General features: G+C 35.4%; 2 protein-coding genes across 4 annotated transcripts; both read left to right on the top strand.

The window, feature by feature from the left end:
* Positions 1-438: 438 nt before the first annotated feature.
* On the top strand, positions 439-5,633 carry LOC108984697 (putative pentatricopeptide repeat-containing protein At3g23330). Of its 2 annotated transcripts, XM_018956739.2 has the most exons (6): positions 439-785; positions 1,576-1,645; positions 1,797-4,336; positions 4,427-4,540; positions 4,642-4,689; positions 5,337-5,633. In XM_018956739.2, the coding sequence occupies exon 3, from the start codon at positions 1,849-1,851 to the stop codon at positions 4,120-4,122; it is 2,274 nt and encodes a 757-aa protein (XP_018812284.2). In that variant the 5' UTR covers positions 439-785; positions 1,576-1,645; positions 1,797-1,848; the 3' UTR covers positions 4,123-4,336; positions 4,427-4,540; positions 4,642-4,689; positions 5,337-5,633. The 2 variants fall into 2 exon arrangements, with proteins under 2 accessions (XP_018812284.2, XP_035547855.1); XM_035691962.1 differs by having other exon boundaries at positions 1,576-4,336.
* Positions 5,634-7,349: 1,716 nt separating this feature from the next.
* Positions 7,350-10,264, top strand: LOC108984696 (uncharacterized protein At4g14342). Of its 2 annotated transcripts, none has more exons than XM_018956737.2 (4): positions 7,350-7,516; positions 7,855-7,940; positions 8,080-8,203; positions 10,005-10,264. In XM_018956737.2, the coding sequence occupies exons 1-4, from the start codon at positions 7,511-7,513 to the stop codon at positions 10,050-10,052; spliced, it is 264 nt and encodes an 87-aa protein (XP_018812282.1). In that variant the 5' UTR covers positions 7,350-7,510; the 3' UTR covers positions 10,053-10,264. The 2 variants fall into 2 exon arrangements, with proteins under 2 accessions (XP_018812282.1, XP_035547884.1); XM_035691991.1 differs by lacking the exon at positions 10,005-10,264 and adding an exon at positions 8,507-8,791 and having other exon boundaries at positions 7,359-7,516.
* The last annotated feature ends 1,764 nt before the right edge of the window (positions 10,265-12,028 follow it).

Below are 12,028 nucleotides of genomic sequence, written 5' to 3'. Positions count from 1 at the left end.
TGTGTAATATGTTATGAAAAATGATATATGTTTATTATTTTTCATCGAGTCGTACTATTTATAAAAATCACATTTTGTACATCTATTTAAAAATATATTATTTTATTTTTTTATCCTATTTTACTTACAAACGGAATTATTTTTATTTCGTGGATAAAAAGGTTGTTAAATAACATGTGGAGTGAGATTATAGAATTGAGTTATATTACACATAAGTCTCATATTCTACATATTATTTAAAAAATATGTGATTTTATTCTTTTATCTTCATATTTTATATTTTATATTTCATAAAATATATTATTAAAAAATAAATTCATATATTTTTAAATTGTGTGCAACAACGTGAAGTTTGTGTACATAATTTTTTTATAGAATTTTTCTTTTTCATCAGGTATATACATTATACTGACCACAACTACGCAATTCCTCCTCTTCTGAGTTCATAACACAGATTAGGATTTCTTCCCCGACTACGACTTCCCAATCCTATTCTTTTTTTCTCACATCAATAATCTTCACACACTACCAATTTCCATTAAAAAATAAGGCCTTTTTTCTCGCTCTCTTTCCTTCACATTCCTTTTCTCATCCCGATTACCCCGGTGATTAATGGGGTTCCCTTAGGATTGGATTGGATTGGATTGTAAGCCAAGACGGTGAAGGGGCTGAGCTTGCTGCTTGTCTTTGTTTGATTGGGAACTGAATCATGGAGCATGTGATTGGTGGAAAGTTTAAGCTTGGGCGGAAGATCGGTAGCGGATGGTTTGGCGAGCTTTATTTGGGTATGCAATTCATGCTGTAAAGTAGCATTGTTTCCTCGTTTCACTTTTTGGTTTTCTATTTTTTGTTGAGAATTAGTATGGGGTTTTATACTTCATAATGCTTTGGCTTGATGTGGGTGTTTCAGGGGTTAATGTACAAAGTGGTATGTGGAGAGGGGGGAGGTTCATTTTCTTTGTTCCACATAAATTTTGTTCTGGGAGTTTTATCTTTTCGCCCTTTTGGCGTTGGATGACGGTGAATTATCTTGTGTTGGATTTTTCGGAAAATTGTTTAAGTGGAACAGTTTTTCTTTTTCTTTGCCGTAATTTAGTAGATCGACGTGTTGAGTTGTACTGTGAAGATCCCGTCATTGATTGAATAAGCGAAAAAGCATGGCGATGGTATCCTGCCATATATTTTTGTATTATTTATTGGTTGCCTCTCTCGGTTAACTTTTTTGTAAGGAGGATTTTGCTATGCCTAAAAACACCTTAATTTTAGGAAACGCATTTTCGTTTGCAAGCGAAGACTTTTTCCTCCAGCATTCTCCTTATATTACACTATCTTCTCTTATGTTGGTCTTAATACCCATTTTAACCTGTATGTTGACTGTGCATCTGGTGTTAATACATTGTTTTAATTGATATTTCTTGTTGTATGTTTGAATGGTGTTGATACAAGGTCGTGTACTTCAATTGAAGTTTTTATTGTTTTATTGTATCTTTGGAATCTATTATTTTGGTTTTATGGATTTACCTTATTAAAGTCGGTAACTTTTATTGGAAACCTATATTTTTCTCTTTTCCCCAGGAGTCTGTGAAGACCAAGCACCCTCAGCTTCACTATGAGTCAAAATTATACATGCTTCCTCAAGGAGGAAGTAAGTTTCCCAATGTAGTCCTCTTGTTTATAGTGAGTTGATATAGAAAGTCAGATTTCTTATATGTTTATTGTTTATTAGTCCTCTTTTCGCCTTTTTTATAGTGAGTTCAAATCGACTTATGTGGCTATTATCTTTTCTCTGTATGAAGCGGGTTTTCCGCATTTGTTGACCAAAACCCATGTCCAAGACCCGTCTTATCAATGTCTTCCCCCAAAACCCTGCTCAGCACCCTCCTCAGAAATCCCACAACGATCAGAACCAAGTCCCAGGCAAAACAGCTTCACGCCCATATCCTCACAACCAAAGGCACATGTTCCACTCACTTGTCTGTCCTCTTATCGGTATACTCAAACCTTAATCTCTTGCATGAGTTACTGCTGGTCTTCAACACCATTCATTCCCCTCCCGCTCTTGCTTGGAAGTCACTCATCAAATGTTACACTTTCCATGGCTTTTTTCACAAATCCTTGGCTTCTTTCATAGAAATGAGGGCTGCTGGTGAGCACCCGGACCGCCATGTGTTCCCTTCTGTGCTGAAATCTTGCACATTGATGATGGACTTGAAGTTAGGCGAGTCGCTACATGCCTGCATTATAAGGCTCGGTATGGATTTCGATTTGTATACGGGCAATGCGCTTATGAATATGTACTCAAAATTTCAGAGCTTGGGTGAGAGTGGGACACTGTCTGGTGCGCCCAAAGTGCTTGATGGAATGCCTGAGGAACGGGGAAAAGGCGAAGGTGAAAATGTTGTGGTTACTGTTAGGGAATTGAGTGGAAGAATTGTGACTGGGGAGTTAGTAGACCAAGGACGGATGCTATGCTTTGACGAGAAATCAAAGAGACAGATGGGTGGTGGTGAGGGTTTGAATAATTATAAGAATAATAGTAACTCGAATCAAAGCAGTGTGAGAAAGATATTTGATATGATGCCAAAAAAGGATCTTGTTTCTTGGAATACAGTGATTGCAGGAAATGCACAAAATGGAATGTATGAAGATGCTTTAACAATAGTCAGAGAGATGGGGAATGACAACATGAAGCCGGATTCCTTCACTTTGTCGAGTGTCCTTCCTATCTTTGCAGAATATGTGGATGTTATTAAGGGAAAGGAAATACATGGGTATGCCATCAGACATGGGTTGGATGCGGATTTGTTCGTTGGAAGTAGCTTAATTGACATGTATGCAAAGTGTACTTGCGTGGAAGATTCATGCCGGCTCTTCAATCTCTTACCTTGGCACGATGGCATCTCATGGAACTCTATAATTGCAGGGTGTGTGCAAAATGGTCTGTTTGATGAAGGCCTGAGATTCTTTCGACAGATGTTGAAGGCTAAAATCAAGCCAATGCATGTTTCCTTTTCAAGTATCATGCCAGCTTGTGCTCACTTGACGACCCTACATTTGGGGAAGCAGCTACATGGATATATAATTAGGTGTGGATTCGATGATAATGTTTTTATAGCTAGCTCCCTTGTTGACATGTATGCCAAATGTGGGAACATTAGGATAGCTAGATGGATTTTTGATAAGATGGAGCTACATGACATGGTGTCATGGACGGCCATGATCATGGGATATGCTTTGCATGGGCATGCCCATGATGCCATTTCCTTATTTGAGCAGATGGAAATGGAGGGAGTAAAACCAAATGATGTGGCTTTTGTGGCTGTGTTGACTGCCTGCAGCCATGCTGGATTGGTAGATGAAGCTTGGAAATATTTCAATAGTATGACTGAGGATTTTGGAATTGCTCCTGGCTTGGAGCACTATGCTGCTGTTGCAGACCTTCTGAGTCGGGCAGGAAGGCTGGATGAAGCTTTCAAGTTTATATCTGACATGCATATAGGACCAACAGGAAGCGTATGGTCAACACTTTTGTCAGCTTGTAGAGTTCAGAAGAATGTTGAATTGGCAGAAAAGGTGGCTGAGAGAATATTCAGGGTTGATCCGGAAAATATGGGAGCTTACATTCTATTGTCAAACATATATTCTGCTGCCAGGAGATGGAAAGATGTAGAGAAGTTGAGAATCTTCATGAGAAATAAGGGCATGAAAAAGAAACCAGCTTGCAGCTGGATCGAAGTTAAGAACAAGGTGCATGCTTTTGTGTCCGGAGATAAATCCCATCCATATTATGACAGAATAAACGAGGCCCTGGAAGTTTTACTAGAGCAGATGGAGCGAGAAGGGTATGTTCCCAACACAAAGGAGGTGCTCCATGATGTTGAAGAGGAGCAGAAGAAAAACTTACTTTGTAGACACAGTGAAAGGCTCGCTATAGCATTCGGCATCATTAGCACTCCTGCGGGAACAACAATTCGAGTAACAAAGAACATTCGTGTCTGCATGGACTGCCACACAGCAACCAAGTTTATATCAAAGATTGTGGGGAGAGAGATCATTGTGAGGGATAATAGCCGATTTCACCATTTCAAGGATGGAAAGTGCTCTTGTGGTGATTATTGGTGACTCGGCATAAAGAGATCATGCCATTTTGGTTGTCAGAACACAGTTTTAAGCATGTCGAAGACATTGATTGCTACACAAGTTTTGATTCCATTGATTGGTATATCTGTGATTAGTTTTATCAAAAACTGTTATGAAACCTTCTTTTTTTAACAGTTTATCATTCGAAAAGTGGTGTTTCTATCGTCTTGGAACAAAAGGCGCAGATGAAATAAAGGTGTTGTATGATGTGTTCTATTATATTGGTTTGCATTTTAACTTTGTGTTGTTAATTAACTAATTTGCTTGTTGACCTGGTTATTTTTAGGCTCATCCATGGTTCAAAGGCACTGAATGGGACAGATTGTATCAAATGAAAGCTGCATTTATTCCTGAGGTCATTGATGAGTTGGATACTCAAAACTTCGTCAAGTTTGAAGAGGTAAATTAGTTTGTATTTTTTTTTTTTCATTTTGTAATTGTATGAGAATACATAGACCTAATGTTTATGTTCTTTCTCATGATTCATCATTGATTCTTTAGGCTGATAAGGAAATTCAGACTTCATCAAAAGCAGGTCCATGGAGAAAGGTTGGTATACATAATTTGAGTTGATGCATTCCAAGCCTAAAGACTTGGTATGGTAGTATCTTCACCAGTATCCCACATATATGCTTTTTCTGCTTGTGCCGTTTCACAGTAAGCCAGGGTCCCTTTTTCTCAATGGGTAGTCGGAAAATTTTATTAACCAATGCAAAATCTTAGCCCAAGTACCTGGGGACTGTTTTATCCTCAGCTTGGCTAGTATCTCAATATACAGTACACTCTTTACGGAACGAAGTCCTGTTTGTAGTTTGTGTATTTATAATACTGACTACGAGAATTGTTGGTACTGTGTTTTTCCTATAAACCCATTGCTGTTTTAGCTGTTGATAATTACTCGCTGATATAGCAGCAGGTACTTTTAGAATGCAGTTAATTACTAATGAAAAAAGGAATCTATTTGGTTACTTTGCAATGAGCTCATTTGGAGTAATAGGGCACTGACGGGATGATTAATTTTTCTTCTATTTTACTTATAAAAAAAAAATCTTCTATTTTGCTAGATATAGTTTATTAGTAGTTTTCTTCTATTAATGAAGCATCTTCAGAGTGATTCTGTTTAGCATATGTTTCTGCTTTAAATATAGCCGACCAGTTTCTGCATATGTTATTAATTTGGCTCATCTATATGACAGGTGATGAGTCAGCCAAGGCTGCCAGTCAACCTGTTCAAGGGAGCTTTCTGACCTCTTGCCTCCCAACTAGAAGTCCCGGAGAAACAGAGTCAATCCTATCGAGCTACACCAATATTTCTAATAACATCAGATGGCCACAAAAGAGTGCTTTGTTCCATTTTGAATGGCTTTTGTTTTATTGCTTCCTGGATTTGGTTGTTCTAGGGTGAAAGTTTTTGGGGGCAAAGGCCCCAAACGTGCTGAAATGTCTACCAAATATTGTCTGGAAATATATATTCCTTGATACTCTTGATGATAGTTGTACTACTATTTTTTCCCTTCGCAAAAGGGGAGGCTGGGGTGACCAGCGCAGCAACCTTCCTTGAGCATGACTATAGGAGCTCCTCCCTATTGTGAAATATTCGGTTTGAGCCATAGCTACTACTCCAAGGATGAGTCTGTCATCACAACACCTCCAGAGTATCCAGTTAGTCCAAAGTCCATCTCATGACCCAAATGTCAGGTTTTACTACTACAAGTGGTTTCAATTTATGTCATGACTTGAACTCCTAACTTCGAAGTCATGAAATATCAGCTCGAACTAACTGAGCTACCATTTTGGTGGTGATAGTTGTATTACTTATATGTGAAAAAAGAGTAAATTAATCATTGAAATTAGGTTTGTGATCTCTCTCTATTTGAATGAGTGGGCGCGACTGGGATATTACGGTTCAAAGGCAAAGCCTAATGCCAAATACGACGGTCAGTAGCATTTCATAAGTGAGGTTTGGGTTTGAGATTTATGAGAGTACATTTTAAGGGTGAGAGAGATATTTCTTTGCTTTTCAAAATTAATAAATAAAAGAAAATTCTAATATATAAGTCGGTACACACATACACACTTAGCAAATCGATTATATATGATACGATTTGATTTTATTAATAAAATTTAAAATTAAATTCTAATAAATTAAATTTTATCATATAAATAATAATTTAAATCTTATAAATTAAATCTTATTATATAAGTAATATAGATGCTGTAAACTATATATTTGATTGCATTGATTAATATTTTAGATATATTTTTAGAAAAACAGAACTCTGGTGTATTTTAGGGGACGTTGATTAATCGATATATAATGATGTGTTTGTCTTATCAATTATAACAAAAATTGTTACTCTTTTTATTATGTTTAATTACATTAATCATAGAAGATTTTTTAAAAGTTTCATAAATCAATCTCATTTCAATAAAATTTATAATAACAAAAATTAAAACAAGGAATAATAATTTCTAAAAAAAATAATTTAATTCAATTGTCCAGAAAAAAGATTAAATAAAAAGATTATAAAATTAAAATATTTTTATAATATAATTTTTTGAGATTTACTACTCATGATCCCACACACCACATATCACATTATTTATTTATTTATTTTAAAAAATATATTTTAAATTTTTATTTTGTTGATTTTATTCTTTTTAAACTAATTGAGTTCTTCTACCTATAATCCATATACTATATATTTGATAAGTCTAAAAAATAAAAAATAAAAAATAATATATGGTACGTGGTGTGTGAGGATAATTAGTAGAATTTTTTTAATTTTTATTTTAAAATTTAAAAAAATTGAATTATTTTTTATATTTTATCTAAAAATTTGAAAAAATATAATAATTAAGTATTGATTAAATGAAAAATTAAAATTAAAATAAAATTAAAAAGTATTTATATTTAAATAATATTTAAAATTTTAGATATTGAGATGAGACGATCGATATCCATCTCTACAGGTTTGGGGGTGATATGAGAATTTTATATTTTATTTTGAAGTTTAAAATATTATATTTTAATATTATTATTATTTTAAAATTTATAAAAAGTGTATTAAAATTTAAAAAAATTAAATTATTTATTATAGTTTATATTTTATATAAAAATTTAAAAAAAATATAATAATAAAATAATATGAGATGAGATAAAAATTTTATATTTTATTTTAATTACCAAACCAGCCCTAAATTCAAACGGGTAAGATTCCCCATCCAAACGAAACGGGGTTAGGAATCCCATCCAATATCGTATGCCCAACAAAATCGGTCTGTCGCATTCTATCTGCGCGGGGAAAGTTTGCTCGTTCTTCCGTTGCTCGTTCCTCGTTACTGCAGTTCAATTCCCCCAGACGTCAATATGCAGGTAAGTCTCTCTCTCGAGTTTAACTTCTTGCATTCTGAACCCCTTACGACGGTACAATCGAAGCCGTAAACCCTAATCCCCTATTCCTTCTCACTCCCGTTGCTCGTCAAAAACCTAATACACTATCGGTGCTGCCTTGTGGAACACTTTTTGTTTGTCTTTCATTTTCTACAAGTGTCATACTTTGAAATTATTAGCTATTCGATTTAGCTTGACTTTTGTCTTTAAAATCGTTGCTGGAATTTTGAATTTTTACATCCTTTGATACTAAAATCTTTATATTTTAATTTCTTCAGTCGCTTGAAAAATCGATAAGCTTGCTACGTTTGACTGTGCAGGCCAGCGACAGGTTTAACATCAATTCCCAGCTTGAGCACCTTCAAGCTAAATATGTCGGTACTGGGCATGCAGATTTGAATAGATTGTGAGGCTGCCAATTCTTTGAAAACCCATGTTTTATCTTCTTCTTCTTCTTCTTCTTTTTTTTTTTTTTAAGTGAAGTTTACTTGTTAGTTTGTTGTTCTTCATTTGAATGTGTATATACACGTACTTTGGATGGGCAGTGAATGGGCAGTGAACATTCAACGAGATAGCTATGCATCATACGTTGGCCATTACCCCATACTAGCGTACTTCGCTATTGCAGAAAATGAATCAATTGGGAGAGAGCACTACAACTTCATGCAGGTATTGTCTAACTTCTTGTCTTTTTCTCTACTTGATATTTTGTTTATACCTGTATTCTGGATATTTTCTTTATACCTGTATAATGATCTTAGGCTTTAGTTTGGGGTGGCAATTTTTCCATTTTGCACCTATCACTTCTCGTGAGTTTTTGTATACGTAGGTTAGGTAACAGTTTACATGTTGAAATTTTACAAGGCCAATGTTATACTTACATACTCAGTCTGTACCAAAGCTATGATGTGGCTTGAAGCTCAATCTCGTGCTATAAGGTTTTCCTGAACCATCAAAGATTTCTTTTTGTAGATCTGAAGGACTTGATATGATATACTTCACAGGGGGGAAGACACTTGGCTTTGTTTTTTGCTTTAGCCAGATAATAAGTTCGCCGAGTTATGCCTAGTTTGTTTACTCACTGTCATATGACATATTTCGAAATGCTGTTTAAGATTGCTTATTTGGTTGACGTCATGATAAGTCAGGATGGCTTGTGATTGTGGTTGAAAAAACTGTAAAGTTCGCCAAGTCTGTTTACTCACTGTCATATGACATATTTGGAAAAGCTGTTTAAGATTGCTTATTTGTTTGGTTGACATTAAGATAAGTCAGGATGGCTTGTGATTGTGATTGAAAGAACTTAAGTTTTTAATTAGATTGATCATGGGGATGGAGGACTAGGTTATGAAGGCAGGGGTGTGAACATGAGGGAATCTGGTTACCCGAACTTTCTGTAGTGGCTAAATATGAGGGATTGGGGTTGGTTTTGCTGGGTTAAAAAGATGACTGAAGGAAGCTGAAACTTTTCACGTATTTTCTTGGTATTTCATATGCACAACTTTAATAGAATATCTCTTTCTACTGCTTCACATTTTTTTTTTCATTTAATAGAGCTGATATTCTTTTATTTTTTGATAAATAATAAAAAATTTTATCGAAAGAAGTTGAAGGCATAGCCCAAGCACAAAGAACTGACACAGGAGTAAGGAAATGACTCTCTTTTATTGTATTGAGGTTTTAACCATTGTATTATGTTGTCTTTTTCCTTCAAGATAGAGGTTCATTGCCCCCTCCCCCCTCCCTCTTTCTCCTCTTAAAACTGGTATTAATTTTTATTTGTTATATATCCTGCTTTTGAACACTGTGCAGATGATGCGGTTTCTATAATCCACGCATATTTCCTTATAGATGACATATTCTACACTCTAGTTTTCAATCTAAAGCTTTATGTTTGAGTGATGATCACCAACTATTTCTTATTCAATTAACGCTATTCTTGGTTCGTATTGAACCATCTAAACACTTTCCTTTGAATTTTAATCTAAAAATGCTTGGAGGATGAGATGGGATGAGAATTTTGTGAATAGTAGTAAGATGGTTAGTGAATAGTAGTAAGATGTTTAAGTTAAATATTTATTGGGTTTTGGGAAATGAGAGAGAAAAAGTTGAATAAAAAATATTATAAAGTTAAAATATTGTTAGAATATAATTTTTTACTATAATTTTTTTTTTTGAATTTGAAAAAACTGAATTGTTTTTTGTTTTTGTTTAAAGTTTGGAAAAGTTATAATAAATAGTTTTAAAAAGTTATAATGATTAGTTTGAAAGTGTTTGTGTTTGAATGATATTTGGGAAGGAAATGAGATGGAATGTAATGGGATGAGATGAAAATTTTTTCCAAACATCCCTGATTTTGGATGACGGCTCAGTTATTTTTAAAACCGTACTGACTTATCAATTTTTTTCTTTTTAAAACCTTACTGATAAATCGCCTAATCCTCTCTGCCACTTGATTTTGGTTGTGCAGAAAATGCTTTTGCCTTGTGGTCTCCCCCCTGAAAGAGAAGACGATTGAGAACTGCCATTTAAACCAAAATCTGAAACATGTCAAACTCTTGGTCCGGCAGGCTGAATGTTTATGTCCCCATATGTGTTTTGCATGCTTATTGGGAACTATTATCGTTTGTAAGACCAATGAATCGAGTGCTCATCTAACTTTGTGTTTTTGGGCGTGTAAAACATCAGTCATTATTGTCAGGCTTGGATTTTTTAGTCTTGATCTGGTTATGGCTTTATCTGATCTCTCAGCTTCTTTTAAATTTCAATTGAAGCACGCATCCAAATTTTATTAAAGAAAGTTCTTGCTATCGAATCAGCTCACACGTTCAATTCCTTCATGTCTTCATGACAGACCCGGTCCTGGTGCATTGATTAAATGGAAATGATAGACATACATTTTTTTTTTTTACGACTCTGTTTCAAATGAGTATTTTTATAAAATAATTTATAAAACTAACATTATTTTATACAAATATCTTTTATTTAAAATATAGTTATATAAAGAGATGTAAAAATTGTTGTATGTATATTATTTCTCGAATGAAGTTAGAATATGGAACCAAGTAGGATATCAACAGTCAATGACAAGAGACATCGGGTTAACCACTCAAGAAAGAAATGGCTTGGTAACACTCTTGGGTACTTGGGCTTATACACTCACTTAGAGGAGGAGCATCCTCTCCGGAAGGAGAAATTGTAAAAAAGTTATGCATTCATCAATGATCGTTTCAAAGGGAATTACATAGTATATGAACAAACACGCATAAGAAACTATGTCATCCTGTAGGAATATTCTCTAACATGATACTGACTAGACACCTCAGTATACAAAAGATATAACATGTGCATAATAGACTAATACTAAATTGACTCATACTGGACTGTGCCACTGGGCCAAGGCCTGTCTCTTATTTTAACCTAAGTAGTATTGGATTTCAAACTCTTCGCTTAAGCTCAACTTCCACTTTAGGGTACGTTTGGATAGTGAGAAGTGTTGAGAAATGTTGAAAATGTTTGTGAATAATAGTGAAAAAGTAATGAAAAAGTAATAATAAAATATTGAATAGTAGTAAAAAGTAAGTGAAAAGTAATGAATAGTAGAAAAGTAGGTAAAACGTAATAATAAAGTAAATAATAGTAGTGAGAGTACTTGAGGTACTTTCACTTGCCAAACATACCTTTGGCCAATAGATTTGAAAAGGGAGGAAAGGGAATTCGTGGTAGCGGACATGGTTTACTTGAGGTTGCAGCTGTATTGTCAACTTTCGATGGCCCAACAGAGGAATGCAAAGCTAGCCACGAGGTTCTATGGACCATTTCCTATGACTGAGCATTTCAGATCCATTGCCTACCGTTTGAAGCTTCCTGAATCTACCATGATTCATCAGGTGTTCCACGTGTCTCTGTTGAAGATGAAGTTGGGCCACTCAGAAGTCCCTATGGCCCAATTGCCTCCCGTCAACGCCATGGGGGTGTGCAAACCCGAGCCCGAAGAGATTCTGGAACGGTGTCCTGGGAGCCCTACCACTATCTGAAGGATGCCTACCCACACCTTGTGGGCAAGGTGTTCAAAACTGCAGGGCATTGTCACGAGCAACCCTAGGAATCGAAGAGAAAAGGGGAAAGAACGAAGGAGGCATCATGGGTTACATGGATCAGAGCAATACAATAATGACTTGATTTATTTCCTAGAACGAAGTGTGGAGTCCACTGCTTCCACTGGTGATGATCTCGATAAGTAACTCGGTAGGCGAGGTAGGGGTAGCCATATAGGGCTTCAAAAGGGGTCATCTGTGTTGATGAGTGTTTAGTGGTATTATACCACCACTTTGCCAATGGGATCCACAAGGCCCAATCTTTGGGCCTTTCACCTACAAACTAGCGTGGGTAATTTTCAAGAATTTTGTTGGTTCGCCTCAGACTGACTATCTGTATGAGGATGGTAGGCCGTACTAAAGGCCAATTTCATGTCCTATTGTTTGAATAGCTCCC

This window comes from Juglans regia, chromosome 7, assembly GCF_001411555.2.
Source record: "Juglans regia cultivar Chandler chromosome 7, Walnut 2.0, whole genome shotgun sequence".
Taxonomy (NCBI): Eukaryota; Viridiplantae; Streptophyta; class Magnoliopsida; order Fagales; family Juglandaceae; genus Juglans; species Juglans regia.
Note: the sequence above shows the minus strand (reverse complement) of the source record. Positions and strands in the feature narration are given on the sequence as shown.

Excerpts from the sequence above, each read along its gene's own strand:
- LOC108984696 (XM_018956737.2), top strand. Across the intron at positions 7,941-8,079 it reads CATGCAGATTTGAATAGATT|TGAATGGGCAGTGAACATTC; the intron begins GTGAGGCTGCCA and ends TTGGATGGGCAG. Across the intron at positions 8,204-10,004 it reads AGCACTACAACTTCATGCAG|AAAATGCTTTTGCCTTGTGG; the intron begins GTATTGTCTAAC and ends TTGGTTGTGCAG.
- LOC108984697 (XM_018956739.2), top strand. The coding sequence starts at position 1,849 with ATGTCTTCCCCCAAAACCCTGCTCAGCACCCTCCTCAGAAATCCCACA.